This window comes from Stegostoma tigrinum, chromosome 5, assembly GCF_030684315.1.
Source record: "Stegostoma tigrinum isolate sSteTig4 chromosome 5, sSteTig4.hap1, whole genome shotgun sequence".
NCBI lineage: Eukaryota > Metazoa > Chordata > Chondrichthyes > Orectolobiformes > Stegostomatidae > Stegostoma > Stegostoma tigrinum.
This window is the reverse complement of record NC_081358.1, coordinates 88,313,565-88,330,587: the sequence shown is the minus strand read 5'-3', so window position 1 is coordinate 88,330,587 and position 17,023 is coordinate 88,313,565. Positions and strand designations below refer to the sequence as shown.

The following is a 17,023-nucleotide window of genomic DNA, read 5'->3' as shown; positions in this document are numbered from 1 at the left end:
TCACCGCGCTATTTATTTCAGAGCCGCCTTGCCCTCCCCCATTTCTGAAGAATGGTCCTGGCCCGAAACATCAGCTTTCCTGTTCCTCTGATGCTGCCTGGCCTGCTGTGTTCCTCTAACTCCACACCTGATTATCACTTCACTGTTGTGGGAGGTTGATGTTGCAAATTGGCTGCTATGTTTCATTTAATACAATACCTACATTTGAAAACTGATTTGTCGACTGTAAAACACTTTGGCACACTATTATCTCAGTATATAAATGTTTTTTTTTCAAATCTATGAACAAATAATCAGTATGCATTTTACTGTAAATTAAAATGTAAATGCAAAACCTGATTCATACACCAGTCTGGAGTTTGCACAAGATAACATTTGAATTAAAATGAAGCAACCTTATTTATTTTTCAGATAATAAAACATGAAATACCATTACACAGGAAAATAATTTACTTCTAATAGAAATGTATGCGCATTATTGGTGGAAATATGCCCAATGTACTATCAGCTGGTGAAAAACACAAATTTAAAATCTAACATTGGTGATTAGATTTTAGGTGATCGCAGTCAAATTAATTCACTAATTAAAAGTAAAATACTGTGGATACTGAAGACCCAAAATATAAGCATGAAGTGCTCCAGAAGCTCAGCAGACAAGAAATCTCTGTGGAGAAAGAAACAGATTAACTCTTTGAGTCCAATAACTGTGTTGTAAAAAAGACGTACTGTAATTAAATCATTGGTCCAGATTTTCTGATCAGGTTTGGGAGTAGGCAGGGTGGCTGCGCATGTGCCCTAGCCCCCAGTTTTTGATCTTTTGCAAAGATTGCCTGGAAGTCAAGAATGCATGGTATGATTGTGAAATACTGATATAAGCATGCAGGATTATTGCATCTGAGTAACTGACATGAGGGCTGCGTGGCAAAAATGGACTGAAGAACAAGACTCAGGCATGTTACACCTACTTGACAATTTAGTTATTGTGGTCTGGAACAGCGCAAAACGTTGGTTTAAATGATAAGACACTGACACGTAATCCATAGAGAAACTGACTTTAAAACAATCCAAGAGCTATTGGTTTTCGAGGCTAAGACCTAAACTTAAATGAATCTTGGATTGGGACAATAGGAGACGAGGAGGGAAAATATTAAATAAGAAAAAAGTCACAGAATGGGTATAAGTAAGGGGAGACCTAGAGAATCTTTTCGGCCCATGCGTAAGCTTTTGCTGCAGTTTAATTTACTGTCACCAGCTAAAGATGAGCCCAAGTCCTCAAAGGATTATAACATAGTTACAATGCAGAGAAGGGGAAAAGATTAGAAAACAGAAAGATCAAAAAGGGCAATATTTGCCCAATTTTAGAATTAGAATTAGGTTTTATTGTCACAGGGATTTAGGAGTACAGTGAAAAAGTGTACAAAGTTGCCATTTCCAGTGCTATCTTAGGCTCAAAGGTGCCTCGGAACAAAATCATAAAAACAAAGAGATTTAAAAAAAAGGTTCAGCATTGCAGTCCTTCTAAAGCAGAGAAATAGAGAGAAAAAAGATAAAATCAGACAGAGCAGATGAGTCCATGATAACAAAGTGTGGATCTGGAGGAACACAGCAGGCCAGGCAGCATCAGGGCAACAGGAAAGCTAACGTTCTGGGTTAGGCTGAAACATCAGCTTTCCTGCTCCTCTGATGCTGCTTGGCCTGCTGTGTTCCTCCAGCTCTACACCTTGTTATCTCTCTTACTTTTGGAAGCCTAACTTCTGCTTCCAAACCACTGAGATAATAAAGATATGATATTCTATGCGTTACATCACATTGCTGAGAGTATTTATCTCCATGAAGAAATGAGGTACTCAAGACCATCTCTCAACTTAGCCAACATATCCTTGTTTGTTTCTTAACCTCAGAACAATAATTGATAAGACCAGGTCCTCAGAAAAACATCTCGTAGAACAAAGAAGAAGAAAGTCAAAAGTTAGCATGGCATGCCCGGCATGACCTGATACATAATTTCATTCAGACCCCATGGTTGAGGTTGTTGGCTTTATGTTTAGTAGCCACTTACAGCTTGCTTTTTACAGTTAAGGCTAGCTTTATGATGTTATCTGCAATATCAAATCAAGAAATTTAGGAACCAAAATTATACTCTAGAAATAAATAAATTAGTTGAAAATTAGTTGCGGTATGTCCATATGATTACTTCCTTAACAAAGGGGGTACTGTTGAACTGCTAGATTCCCTTAAAAACTGAATATTCTTGTTAGTTTCTGTGTAGTCTGAGATTTCATCAACCAGCTATTACATAGTAATTAGTTTTCCAAAATTCTAGCATGGGAAAAAAGAGGGAAGAATTATGGGAAATACAGATGTCTTGATGCTCACTGAACTAGCGTCAACAGTTTATCTAGTGCCAAGTGTAACCTATAGGCAATGAACTGTTTTCAAAAATAAAAATGGTTTTGTCCTTAGAAAGATTGAAAACTAAACTTCAAATAGAGGTGGGCAAGGGACAATGGTCATTCAATGTCATAAGTGGCTGTGTCATAGCCATTGGTCATTGGCCAAAAGGGTTCAGACAATTAAATGACAGCATAAGTTACCTATGCCCAGAAATATGATATAACAATAAGTCTTCGGCGGACAGCAGTCATCATCATGCAGACCATGCAGGCAGCAGTTCTCATCGGATGGTCTGAGAAGACATCTTCCTTGAGCAGTCTTCATCAGCCAGATGGCACATGGGCCAGAAGAAGAGGAGGAAGACCCACGGAAGGGATCCCTAGCATCTTGGCTAGAGAGCAGGATGCTGCACACACAACTTTAACTAGACCAAACCTGTCTTCTGGTATCAAAGAACCAATTCCAAATTGTCACAGTTGTCAACTTTCTTTGTCTAAATAACCAGTATACCATATCTAAACTGCTGTTTCTTAACAAACTCAATAAACAATCTGGTAGAACTCTGCCATATATGTCCACAATCCATCAAGATCATTTGCTGTTGGATCTCATCCTGTTTTACATGTATTAAGCGCATTAAATCCTGAAAAATTGAAACTACATTAGTGTTATTTCATCAATGCATTGGTTCACAGTCTTGTTAAAAATAGAAAGTTAAAAAAAGGAAATCTAATGTTCCTACCTACTTGAAGTCTAATAATTGCACTCATGTGAAATAGCTCAGAAGAATATGCATTTTGGTACAAACAATAAAGAGTGCTCTCATTACGTGGTTCATTTCTAGAAGAATTTATCCAGGCTTCATGAATGAGCAAGAACATGTCAGATGAAATATAATGTGAAAAAATGTGAGGTTATCCAATTTTTGTTGGGAGAAAGGATTTTTGAGTGTTTCTTAAATGCTGGAAGACTGGTAAGAGTGGACATGAAAAGGAAATTGGATGTCTGTCAATAAGTGACTGAAACTAACACACAGGAGCAGCAAGCTATTAGGAAGGCTAATGAACTTTTAATATTTATCAAAAAAGGATTTAAAATAAAAACTAATGATGTGTTACTTCAACTGTATGAGAGCTTAGTTAGACCACACCTGGACTATCCAATTTCCTAAATTTAGGCAAAATATTGTCACCAGACTTGTTCCTGAGATGTTGGGTCTGTCCTTCAAAAAGAGATTGGGCAAACTTGGCCTATATTCTCTGAGTCTTTGAAGAATGAAATATAATATCATTGATACTTACAAAGTACTTAAAGAGCTGAGCAAGATACATACAGGTAAGATGTTTCCTCTGGTTTGGGCGTTTCAAACCAGGGTTTACTGTTTAAAAGTAAGGGGATGACAGTGAGGACTGAAATGGGGAGAAATTCTTTCACACGGAGGGTTAATCTTTAGAATTCTGTACTCTAGAGGGTTGTGGGAGTTCAGTTTTTAGGTACATTTAAAGTAGTCTTTGATAAACTTTTGACCATCAATAGCGTAATGGGTTATGGTTTGGTGTGGTAAAATGTATTGAAGTGTTTGATCAGCTTTGGTCATATTAAATGGAGCAGCAGGCTTCATGGGCTGATTAGCCTACTCCTATTCCTCTGATTATTCTTACAAAATCATTCAGACACTTTTGACTTTGGCCACTCTCGCCAAAGAGTTTATAAAAATTGATACTAGGACATTGATGTCCAATTTTTCATTATTAAAATGATGGGACAATGAAAAATTCCTGAAAGTAGCGTAAAACCAGAAGATGTCTGTTCAAAGATACATGTCAGCAGAGCTGTTTCACACCTTGTACGCATACGATATTAATTTCTTATGTTCTCTTTATTGCAAGTGTTCCTGGAGAAATAGCTGCTGTGTAAATGGGCAGGAAGGATTCATTCAATGTAATCCCTGCAGTAGACCTTATTAAAGCATCATAAAGATAAATTTTACAAAGATTGTTGTACCTACAGCAAACATCCTGTTTGTGCAGTTGCAGATACCACATACTGCCTCAAAGCTAGACGGAATTCCTCGAGTTTGTCTCCTAGTACTGACATTTGTCGCTGAACAATTAGAATATGCTGGAGGAAGAATGCACATTAAGAACATCACTGATTGTAAAGATCTTAAGCATTTTAAAAAGTGAAAATCTCGTCAGTATTTGGCTATTGAAGCTGGCACTATTCAATGATGCTTCAGCATTACTGCCAATGTTTTTTCAAAAGCAAATTGTTATAATTATTTTTCTATAACATAGAAGAAAATTCTTAATTCAAAATTATTGGTAACATTTGATTTTAACTAGCTGTGAATATCTGGTTCTAGGTAGAAAATTATTTGGAGATGAAATATTTTATCTCAGCTTGGGCTGACAAGTGGCAAGTGACATTCGCACCACACAAATGCCCAGCTATGACCATCACCAATAAGAGACAATCTAACCACTGCCCCTTGATATTCAATGGTGTTACCATCACTGAATCCCACTATCCACTTCCTGGGGGTTACCACTGACCAGAAACGCAACTGGGCTCACTACATTAACAGAGTGGCTACAAGAACAGGCCAGAAGCTAGGAATACTGTGGCAAGTAACTCACTCCTGACTCCTCAAAGCCTGTCCACCATCTACAAGGCACAGGTCATGGGTGTGATGGAATACCCCCCACTTGCCTGGATGAGTGCAGTCCCAACAATACTCAAGAAGCTTGACCCCATCCAGGACAAGGCAGCCCGCTTGATTGGCACTACATCCACAAACATCCACTCCCTCCACCACCAATGCTCAGTAGCAGCAGTGTATACTATCTACAAGATGCACTGCAGAAATTCACCAAAGATCCACAGACAGCATCATCCAACCTCACGACCACTTCCATCGAGAAGAACAAGGGCAGCAGATATATGGGAACATGACAATCTCCATGTTCCCCTCCAAGTCACTAACCATCCTGGCTTGGAAAATATATCACCATTCCTTCAGTGTTGCTGGGTCAAAATCCTGGAATTCCCTCCCTAATGGCATTGTGGGGCAACCCACAGCAGGAGGACTACAGCAGTTCAAGAAGGAAGCTCATCATCACCTTCTCAAGGACGACTAGGGATGAGCAACAAATGCTGGCCAGCCAGAAATGCCCACATCCCACAAATGCATAGATAAAAAAAAATCTGATCTAGACTCTTCCCTTGAAGTCGCTTCCTGCTGTGGCTTATATGAGATAATTAATAACTGTCATTGGCAAGGAGTAAAAATTAGCCATCCCTGATGGAAAAGATATTACACATTCCTGCTTGTTGAAGCAGATCTTTTTGGAGGAGAATTTCCTAGTTGCATCCCCCGAAAACTGGGAGAGTACATACGTCAGAGATAATGGGAACTGCAGATGCTGGAGAATTCCAAGATAATAAAATGTGAGGCTGGATGAACACAGCAGGCCAAGCAGCATCTCAGGAGCACAAAAGTTGACGTTTCGGGCCTAGACCCTTCATCAGAGAGGGGGATGGGGAGAGGGAACTGGAATAAATAGGGAGAGAGGGGGAGGCGGACTGAAGATGGAGAGAAAAGAAGATAGGTGGAGAGAGTATAGGTGGGGAGGTAGGGAGGGGATAGGTCAGTCCAGGGAAGATGGACAGGTCAAGGAGGTGGGATGAGCTTAGTAGGTAGATGGGGGTGCGGCTTGGGGTAGGGGGAAGGGATGGGTGAGAGGAAGAACCAGTTAGGGAGGCAGAGACAGGTTGGACTGGTTTTGGGATGCAGTGGGTGGGGGGGGAAGAGCTGGGCTGGTTGTGTGGTGCAGTGGGGGGAGGGGACAAACTGGGCTGGTTTAGGGATGCAGTAGGGGAAGAGGAGCTTTTGAAGCTGGTGAAGTCCACATTGATACCATTAGGCTGCAGGGTTCCCAGGCGGAATATGAGTTGCTGTTCCTGCAACCTTCGGGTGGCATCATTGTGGCACTGCAGGAGGCCCATGACGGACATGTCATCTAGAGAATGGGAGGGGGAGTGGAAATGGTTTGCAACTGGGAGGTGCAGTTGTTTATTGCGAACTGAGCGGAGGTGTTCTGCAAAGCGGTCTCCAAGCCTCCGCTTGGTTTCCCCAATGTAGAGGAAGCCACACCGGGTACAGTGGATGCAGTATACCACATTGGCCGATGTGCAGGTGAACCTCTGCTTAATGTGGAATGTCATCTTGGGGCCTGGGATAGGGGTGAGGGAGGAGGTGTGGGGGCAAGTGTAGCATTTCCTGCGATTGCAGGGGAAGGTGCCGGATGTGGTGGGGTTGGAGGGCAGTGTGGAGCGAACAAGGGAGCCACGGAGAGAGTGGTCTCTCCGGAAAGCAGACAGGCGTGGGGATGGAAAAATGTCTTGGGTGGTGGTGTCGGATTGTAAATGGCGGAAGTGTCGGAGGATGATGCGTTGTATCTGGAGGTTGGTAGGGTGGTGTGTGAGAACGAGGGGGATCCTCTTTGGGCGGTTGTGGGGGGGGCGGGGTGTGAGGGATGTGTTGCGGGAAATGCGGGAGACGCGGTCAAGGGCGTTCTCGATCACTGTGGGGGGAAAGTTGCGGTCCTTGAAGAACTTGGACATCTGGGATGTGCGGGAGTGGAATGTCTTATCGTGGGAGCAGATGCGGCGGAGGCGGAGGAATTGGGAATAGGGGATGGAATTTTTGCAGGATGTTGGGTGGGAGGAGGTGTATTCTAGGTAGCTGTGGGAGTCGGTGGGCTTGAAATGGACATCAGTTACAAGCTGGTTGCCTGAGATGGAGACTGAGAGGTCCAGGAAGGTGAGGGATGTGCTGGAGATGGCCCAGGTGAACTGAAGGTTGGGGTGGAAGGTGTTGGTGAAGTGGATGAACTGTTCGAGCTCCTCTGGGGAGCAAGAGGCAGCGCCGATACAGTCATCAATGTACCGGAGGAAGAGGTGGGGTTTGGGGCCTGTGTAGGTGCGGAAGAGGGACTGTTCCACGTAACCTACAAAGAGGCAGGCATAGCTGGGGCCCATGCGGGTGCCCATGGCCACCCGTTTAGTCTGTAGGAAGTGGGAGGAGTCAAAAGAGAAGTTGTTGAGGGTGAGGACGAGTTCAGCTCGGCGGATGAGGGTGTCGATGGAGGGGGACTGGTCGGGCATACGTCACCTCATTTATAAAAAGCCCATCATATGATTTTCAGGTGGACCTCAAAATGATTTAGCAGCCTATTACTTGAAACTGGCATTACCCTGTGAAAATATGCAAACCCTGAACCTAAGTTGCAAATTCAGGTAGAAATGGACAGGCGATACACTGCATACTTTAGAGGAATATGCTACAGAAAGTAAGCTTTCACGATTGGTTCCCCTACTTGGAGGCAGCAAGAATGTTGCTAACTTGAATTGAAGGCTCATGTCAGTATGAAAGGGTGGGCGGAACAATCACATCACTTGATATCATTCCTATTTTTGGTGGAAGATGATTTTGTTTCCTGTTTGCATTTTAATAGCATCACCATGCCTTTTGAACAATTATAATGTTAGCACAAATATTAACTAAACAAAAACATTCACAGCTAGCAATGCATGTTCCTTAAATACTTGTTTGCACTCATCTTTTAATTTTCTTTCTAAATTTAGCACAGATCACGGTTGTAACATATTTGGTAAATGTTTTATAGGGTTACAGGGTCTCCTGGGGCTGTGGGTGACAGGGAGAGGCTGACGGGGAGAGGCAAACAGGAGTTTGAAAGTGAGGAGAGGGTTTTTTAGGGGAATGGGTCATTTCCTGCCATTGGTTCTACCATGCACAGATTAATGCAGGTTGAGAACACCCATCTCTTCCACCAATGGACAGCCTGCCTGCGCTGGTTACTCAGTTGGGTAGGCCAACATTTATCATCCTGTCTGCAGCTGAAATAATTATATATAATTATTTCCCAGACAATTAAATGGTCATTTACTTAAAGAATTAGGCAATTCCCTGAGGACAAAACAAAGGGTGAGTCACAATAAATGTGAAGAGTTGAAAACGCCATGAAAATATGAGATCTGAATGTTTGTCACCAAGCCGGGAGAGCAAAGCTGAAATATTTTGTGGCTACACAAATCTGAGTCAGGGAGAATCACACAGTCACAGAAGTTCTATGGCTATTCAGCCCATCGTGCTTGTACGGGCTCTTAAAACGAGCGTCATTACCTACCACTAATCTCCTGCTTTGTTGCCGTATCCTTGCACATTATTGTTATCCAAATAATCACCCAACATCCTCTTGCATGTCTCAACTGAACTGACTCCATTTCATTTCCAGGCAGTGCATTCCATTACCTCACCATTCACTGAATGAATAAGTTTTTTCTCATATCACCTTCACTGCTTTTATAAATCACTTTAAATCTATACCATCTTGGTCTAGTGTCTTTGACACGGATGAATAGCTTCTGACTATCTACTCAATGCAGCCCACTCCTGTTTTGAAAACCCTTATCAGGCCTATGCCTCCTTCTTTTCGAGGAGATCAATTCACTTCTACAATCTACTCTTCTATGTTCAATTTCTCATTTCTGAACCATTCTTGCAAATCTTTTCTGCACTTTCTCCAATGCATTCACAGGCTTCATATAAGGTGACACCCAGAATTGTAAACGATGAGGCCACACAAGTGACAAATAGAAGTTCGACATTACCTTCCTCTTGTAATATATAGCCCTATTAATAAAGTCAAAGCTAAGGTACTGTGATCTTTACTTCTGCTTTCTTCACCTGGCCTGCCACCTTCAATGATCTGTACACATATATACCCAGGTCCTTTTGCTACCAAATTCCCTTTAGAATTGTATCCTCCAGTTATGTTGTCATTCAATGTTCTTCCAAACAAAATGCTCACCTGACAATTCTGCATTGACTTTCAGCTGCTGCCCATCTGCTCTTTTCGCTAATTTGTCAATATGCTTTTGGAGCTCTACAATGTCTCCTCACTGTTTACAACTGTTCCAACTTTTGTGTCATCTGTGAACCTTGAAACTGGCCCCCGCACACTAAGATCTGGATCATTAATATATGTCAGGACAAAGCAAGGGTCCTAATACTGACAACTGCATACTTTCCTTCAGCCCAAAAAATATTGACCATTGATAATTACTCTCTTTTTCATATCACTCAACTAATTTTATATCCTTGTTGTCATTGACCTTTTTGTTTCCATGACCTATAATTCTGGCAAGGTATCAAATGCCTTCTGAAAGTCTACCAACAGAATTATGCTCATCAAGCCTTTCTGATACCTTCACAAAAAAGTGCCTTGGAAATTCAGATTTTCATTGTTGAAGTGGAGGGGAGGGTTTAGTTTTATGGGAGTCATGGCAGGTAATGCCAGAAACAGGGGAGAGGCTAATGGAGGAAGAGGCCATTATACCAATAGCTAAAATCAACACTGATTCCTGAAGGGTCATCCTCAGCCCAAAATCTTAAATCTGCTTCTCTTTACAGATGCTGTTTTACCAGCTGAGTATTTCCAGCATATTCTATTTTTATTTCAACTTGCATAATCTGCAGAAATTTGCTTTTCTAAGAAAAGAGGGGCTATGGAGAATATATCCATAGATCTCAAAAGGTAGTGGGGCTTACAGAAAAGATAGTTAAAAAGGTATGCAGGATTAATTTTTTCATTAACTCAGGCATAAAATTATAAAAGAAGGGAGGTTACGCTAGAGCTTTGTAGAACACCTGTTAAACTCATTTGGAGTAAAGCATACTATCCTGGTTATGCCTCATGAAAATGATATGATCACGCTCGAGTGTGCAGAGAGGATTCATGGGTACAATGAATGGAGAAAATTTACTATGAGGAAAGGTGAGAGTTCTTTACTTTGGAACAATGATGCTGAGGAATTCTGCAGCAAAAGAAAACTCACCTCTTGATTCCCAAAAGTCTGACTACTGTCTAGAAAGCATAAGTCAGGAGTGTGATGTAATCTTCTCCACTTACCTGGATGAATGCACTCCAATCACACTCAAGAAGTTTGATGCCTCTTGGACAAAGCAGAGTAATTATTTGGCACTGTATCCACAAATGTTCACTCCCTCCACCATTCACATTCAGTAGCAGTAATATGTACCATTTATAAGATCCACTGCTGAAATTCATCAAGGTTCCTTAGTCAGCACCTTCCAAACCCATATATCTAGAAGGACAAGGGAATGAAGTAGTCTGGGAAAAGTGACAAAGCCATGCATTATCCTGCCTTAGGAATACATCACCATTCCCTCAATATCAAGAGTGCTGGAGAAACATACTCCTTGGGCCATCACAATGTTAAGTTTGCTTTCTCTCTACAGATCCTGCCAGATCTGCTGTGTGCTTCTCCGGCACTCTCTGTTTTTGCCTCAGAATTTCATCAGCTGCATTTCCTTGTGTTTATATTATCATTCATCACTCATCACTAAAGTGATTGAATGGGTCATTGACAGTGCTATCAAGCAGCACCAGCTTTGCGACAACCTGCGCAGTGACACCTGTATGTGTCTGAGTTGTGATGAAAGCTCAGTGAGCTGAAGGTACATGACCTGCTGAGTGTTGTAACTCCTTTATACTTTAAGTATGAACTCTAACAGATCTGTGAGAAACAGTATGACTGTGGTACTGGTAACACTACTTTGGAGATGTAAACAAGTGACAGATATTGATTGCACATGAGGCATCTGATGGAGATGCTTAATGCCCCGTCTTGGTTGTGAACACCATTTGTACTGGCAACTCACAATGCTAACTCACAGCATAGGAGCATGAGACATTGTGTAGGCAGGAGCATTTGCCCTGGCAGAATGCAGAACATCATTCATCCTCTTTAGGGCTGTGGGGAGCCAACATCTCTTGAGCCACTACAAGCACTGACCTCCATCTCCACCTCTGTGCCGGCTGCCTTCATCAGGCACTGGCCTCTTGTTCTCAGCCATAGGGAATAGAACTTTTCTTCTCTCCTGGACAGATTTTAAGAGGACCTGTAAGGAGGAATTGCTAAAGAGTGGTAATGCTATTTACCTGGTCTCTGACATTTCCAGGGGTAGATGGGGATAATGAATACAAGTTGAATGATAGTTCAGAACTCAGAATAATGAATGTCACATGAAAACCCACTCATGGGTAGAAGTCCCTCCTGCTTTACTGCTCGCCTCTACTCTAAATCAAAAGAACAAAAATGTACCCAAGGAGCGCAGTCAAAATTCTGCTCTTCAGGCACTCAGTCATTTGACAAACTTCCAGAACACATTCAACCGAGATTTTACTGCAAAGGGCTGTGGAAGCTGGGTCATTAAATATATTCAATGCTGGAGTAGGCAGTTTTATTAAATCAGTAAGGGAATTAAAGGTTATGGGGACAAGGCAGGGAAGTAGAGTTGGAAATTATTAGATCTCACTGAATAATAGAACACACCCAAAGGCATGAAATAAGCTACTTCTGCTCCTACATCATTTGAACTAAGGTTCTCTTTTTGGGACAGAGATGAGGAGGTTATTTTTCTTTCAAAGGGTTGTGCAACTTAGAAACTCTGCTTCAGAAGGTGATGGAGGCAGCATTATTGAATATTTTAAAGATGTAAGTAGATAGAATTTTGTGAGGGAAAGAAATCAAAGTTTAACAGGAATAGGTGGGATTATCAAATTCTAAACATGAACAGTTATAATCTAACTGGATGGCAGAGTAGGCCAAGAAGCCAAATAGTCTTATTCTACTCTTTAGTTTCATAGATCCATAGATGTTTACAACACAGAAGTCCCATTATGTCTGTTCTTGTCAACAAAGATCTGACTATGTCAATATAGTGTGGAGCTGTAGGAACACAGCAGGTCAGGCAGCATCAGAGGAGCAGAAGAGTCAATATTTCGAGTCGGAGTCCCTCCATCAGGACTCGGGAGGGGGTCGGGAGATGGGGAATAAATAGAGGGAGGAAGGTTTGAGCTAGGGCAAGGTATGTGTGATGGAAATAGGTGGATGCAGGTAGAGGTGGTGGGGATTGGTCATGGGTAGGGTGGGCCGAATAGGTGAGAAAGAAGATGGACAGGTTGTGGCAGGTCAAGGAGGTGGGAATGAGAGGGAGGGTGGGAAGTGGGATGAGGCCAGGGGTGGGGAGATTTGGAAACGATGAATCCTATGTTCAGACCATCGGGCTGTAGGCTCCCGAAGTGAAATGTGAAATGCTGCTCCTCCAGTGTGTGTGTGGTTTATTGTGGCATTGGAGGAGGCCCAGGGCGGACCTGTCACCCAGGGAGTGGGAAGGTTGGCAGCTAAAGTTAAAATGGTTGGCAAGCGGAAGGTGCTGTCAATTAGAGTGTACTGAGCACAAATGCTCTGCAAATCAGCCATCGAGTCTGCACTTGGTCACACCGATATCGAGGAGGTCACATCAAGAACAATACATATAGTAGACCAGCTTGGAGGATGTACAGGTGAACGCCTGTCAGATATGGGAAGGTTTTCTTTGGGCCTGGGATGGGGGTGAGGGGGGTGGGGGGGTGGGGGGGGAAGTAGCACTTCCTGAATTGCAGGGAAAGGCGCCGGCTGTGGTGAGTTTGGTGGGGAGTGTGGAGCTGGCCAGGGAGTTGCGGAGTGAGTGGTCCCGATGAAAGGCAGACAGGGGTGGGGAGGGAAATGTATGTTTGGTTGTGAGGTTGGTTTGTAGATGGTGGAAGTGGCGGAGAATGTACATTGAATACGAAGGTTGGTGGGGTGATAGGTGAGGATCAGGGGGTCTCTGTCTTTACTTTTTGTTGATGGGGGAGAGGATTTGAGGGCAGAATTTCGGGAAATGCAAGAGATACAGTTGAGGGCATTTTTGATCTCTGGAGGGGAGAAGTGGTGGTCCTTGAAATAGGAGGACAATGGAGTGTTCAGGAGTGGAATGCCCTATCTTGGCAGCAGATGCAGCAGAGGCAGATGAATTGGGAGAATGGGATTGTATTCTTGCAGGAGTGGAGGTGAGAGGAGGTGTAGCCCAGGTAGCCTTGGGAGTCTGTGAGTTTGAAATAGATGTCGGTGCTGAGACAGTTCCAGTTATGGAGATCGAGAGATCCAGGAAGGGGATGGAGGTATCAGGCATGGTCCAGGTGAATTTGAGGTTGGGGTGAAAGAGGTTCATAAAGTTGGTGAACTGTTCAAGCTCGTCATGTTTGCACGAAGCAGCACTGATACAGTCATCAACCTAATGGATGAAGAGGTGATGGATGGTGCTGGTGTAATGGTGGAAAAGGAACAGTTCTACGTATCCTACAAAGAGGCAGGCATAGCTTGGATCCATATAGGTGCCTGTAGCTTCCCCTTTTGTTTGTAGGAAGTCGGAGGAGTTAAAGGCGAAGTTGTTAAGGGTAAGGATGAGTTCTGTTAAGCAGATGAGGATGTCGGTAGAGGGGGACTGGTAGGGACTGCGGGAGAGGAAGAAACATATGGGTTTTAGGCCATCTGTGTGAGGGATACAAGTGTACAGGGTTTGGATGTCCATGGTAGCAAGGAAATTGAAAGTCTCGGAGGAGTAGTGTCCAGAAAATAGGTGGGGAGTACCTGGACCTAGGGGGACAAGACAGAGTCAAGGTAAGTGGAGATGAGTTCTGTGGGGCAGGACCAGGCAGAGACAATGGGTCAGCTGGGGAAGTCAGGTTTGTGGATTTTGGGAAAAAGATAGATAAGGGCAGTGCGGGGTTGGGGAATAATGAGGTTGGAGGCTGTGGGAGAGAGGTTACCTGAGGAGATGAGTTTATGAATAGTCTGAGAGACGATGGTTCAGTGATCAGGAGTGGGGTCATAATCACATGGGTGGTAGGAAGAGGTGTGAGAGAGTTGGCACCGAGCCTCCACAATGTAGAGATCAATACGTCATATCACTACTGCACCCCAACCTTATCTTAGGGTTTGATAGTGAGGTTAGGGCTGGAGCAGAGGGCTGCACATTCTGTGCGGGAGAGGTTGGAGTGAGTGAGGGGTGAAGAGGTGGAGGCGATTGATGTCGTGATGACAGTTGGAGATGAAGAAATTGAAGGAGGGCAGGATGCTGTGGGGTGGTGTCCAGGAGAAGGCACTGTGTTGGAGGTGGGAAAAGGGGTCTGTAGAGGATGGCATCAGATTCCTGGTTAAAGGAATAGGCGGGGAGGTGGAGACAGCAGAAAAAGATTTCAATATCCAGACATGTATGGAATTTGTTGCTGGAAAAGCTCAGCAGGTCTGGCAGCATCTGTGGAGGAGAAAACAGAGTTAACGTTTCGGGTCTGGTGACCCTTCCCCAGAACTGATGGTGGCTGGGAAAACGTCAGTTTATATGCAGAAAATAGGGAGGTGGGTTGGGTCGGGAGTAAACGATAAGATAGAGCCCAAAGAGAGAGGAATTCAGTTGGACAGACAAAGGAGTTGCTAGCGATCAGGCTGGGAGGGTGAATAGTTGTTAATGGAGACTATTAGTGACTGACAACAGGGGGTATGTAGTGGCAGGCTATATGATAACAAAGCCTGGTGTGTGGGGTGGTGGCTGGGACATGGGAGAGTTTAGGCCCTAAAATTATTGAACTCGATATTGAGTCTGGAGGGCTGCAGGGTCCCCGAGTGGAAAATGAGATGTTGTTCCTCCAGCTTGCACTGGGCTTCACTGGAACACTGCAGCAAGCCAGAGACAGAGATGTTGGCCAGGGAGCAGTGTGGTGCATTGAAGTGGCAGGCAACAGGTAGTTCAGGGTCTTTTTTGCGAGCAGAACGTAGACGTTCTGCGAAGGGGTTGCCAAGTCTACTTTTCGTATCCCCAATGTAGAGGAGACCACATTGTGAGCAGTGAATGCAGTAGACTAGATTCTGAAAAGTACAGATGAAGTGTTGCTTCACCTGTAAGGTATGTTTGGGCCCTTGGATACTGGGGAGGGAGGAGATAAATGAGCAGGTGTTGCACCTTTGTCGGTTACAGGGGAGGTGCTGTGGAGAGGTGTTGGGGGTGAAGGAAGGATGAACCAGGGTGTCCTGGAGGGAACAGCCCCTGTTGTTAGTCACTAACAGTCCCCATTAACAACTATTCACCCTCCCAGCCTGATCGGTAGCAGCTCCTTTGTCTGTCCAATTGTCTTTCTCTGTCTTCGGACTCTATCCTATCGTTTACTCCCGACCCCACCCACCTCCCTATTTTCTGTATGTAAACTGATATTTTCCCAGCCACCATCAGTTCTGAGGAAGTGTCACTGGACCTGAAACGATAACTCTGTTTTCTCCTTCGCAGATGCTGCCAGGCCTGCTCAGCTTTTCCAGCAACTTTGTTTTTGTTCCTGATTTACAGCATCCGCAGTTCTTTTGGTGTTTATGATGGAATTTGTTGATGTGCGGAGACAGGGGAACGAAGCTGTATCCTTTGCATAGGACTGACTGCTCGTCCTCAGTGAGGGGCAGGTCTGGGAGGATGGGGAATACCCAGTAGGGCTTGGGGCTGGGGCTGGGGCTAGCTGTGAGAGAGGCTGATGCGACTGCATGGTTAATGGTGCTGGCCAAGTTAAGAATGAGTTCTTGGATAGGGTTGTGGTCTAGGGTGAATACAGTGTGGAGGTGGAGGAACACGGCAGGTCAGGCAGCATCAAAGGGGCAGAAGAGTCGACGTTTGTCGACACTGTATTCCTCCTGCTCCATAATATATTAACTCTGACTCCAGCATCTGCAGTTCTTGCTAACTTGGGGTCTAGGGTAGTGGAGGAGTTCTGTGTTTGGAGGTAAACTTCAGCAAGTTTGGCATACTTACGATCCTTGATGTTCAATAAGGCAGAGAAAAAGTGTTGGTGAGGGAGTGGAACCTGCATAGAATGAAAACTAGTAGAGGTCTATTGCAGTCCTGGAGGAACAAGGCTCTGAGCTGGGGTTGGGCTGACTATAGTGCGAGAAGATGCCAGTGCACGGCTGTGAGCATGGAGTTGATGATCTGTAGAGAAAACCATCTCTGGGGGCTCTGGATGTACTGTAGATAAAAAATATCATGGTTTGGTCCAAATTGGGATGGTCTGAACGTTGTTTGGGGTCCATGGCATCTGTGCTCTGCTCATGACAAACGATAATACCTTCCAGTCGTGAAACATTTTAACTCCCCTTCCCACTCCCTGGGTGACTTGTCCATCCTGGACCTCCTCCAGTGTCACAATGATGCCACACACAAACTGGAGGAGCAACACCTCATATTCCACCCCGGGAGCCTACAGCTCATGGCCTGAGCATAGAATGCACCAGTTTTAATACCTCCCTAACTCCAGCCAGCCTCATCCCATGTCCAACCCTCCTTCTCATCCCCACCTCCTCCACCTGATACAACCTGTCCATCTTCTCTCCCAGCTACCCGCCCGACCATTCCCACTGACCAATCCCCACTACCCCGTACCTGTATCCACCTATTGACATACCACCTACCTCCCCCAGCCCCACCTTTCCTCCCTCTATTTGTTTCCCAGCTCCCTTTCCCCTGCTCAGTCCTGATGAAGAGTCCCGACCTGAAATGTCAACTCTCCTGTTCCTCTGTGCTGCCTGGCCTGCTGTGTTCCTCCAGCTCCACACTGTATTAACTGTGACGACAGCATCTGCAGTTCTTGCTATCTCCAAAGATCTGACTACACTAATC

At 44.2% G+C, this 17,023-nt stretch overlaps 1 protein-coding gene across 2 annotated transcripts in view; it reads right to left on the bottom strand.

The window, feature by feature from the left end:
- The window catches only part of necab1 (N-terminal EF-hand calcium binding protein 1), a 161,692-nt gene that overhangs the window by 16,173 nt on the left and 128,496 nt on the right, over positions 1-17,023 (bottom strand). For both annotated transcript variants that reach the window (XM_048530129.2, XM_048530130.2), the window contains exon 10: positions 4,403-4,515. In XM_048530129.2, coding sequence (XP_048386086.2) covers positions 4,403-4,515 — 113 coding nt within the window. The remainder of the gene's footprint in view (positions 1-4,402; positions 4,516-17,023) is intronic.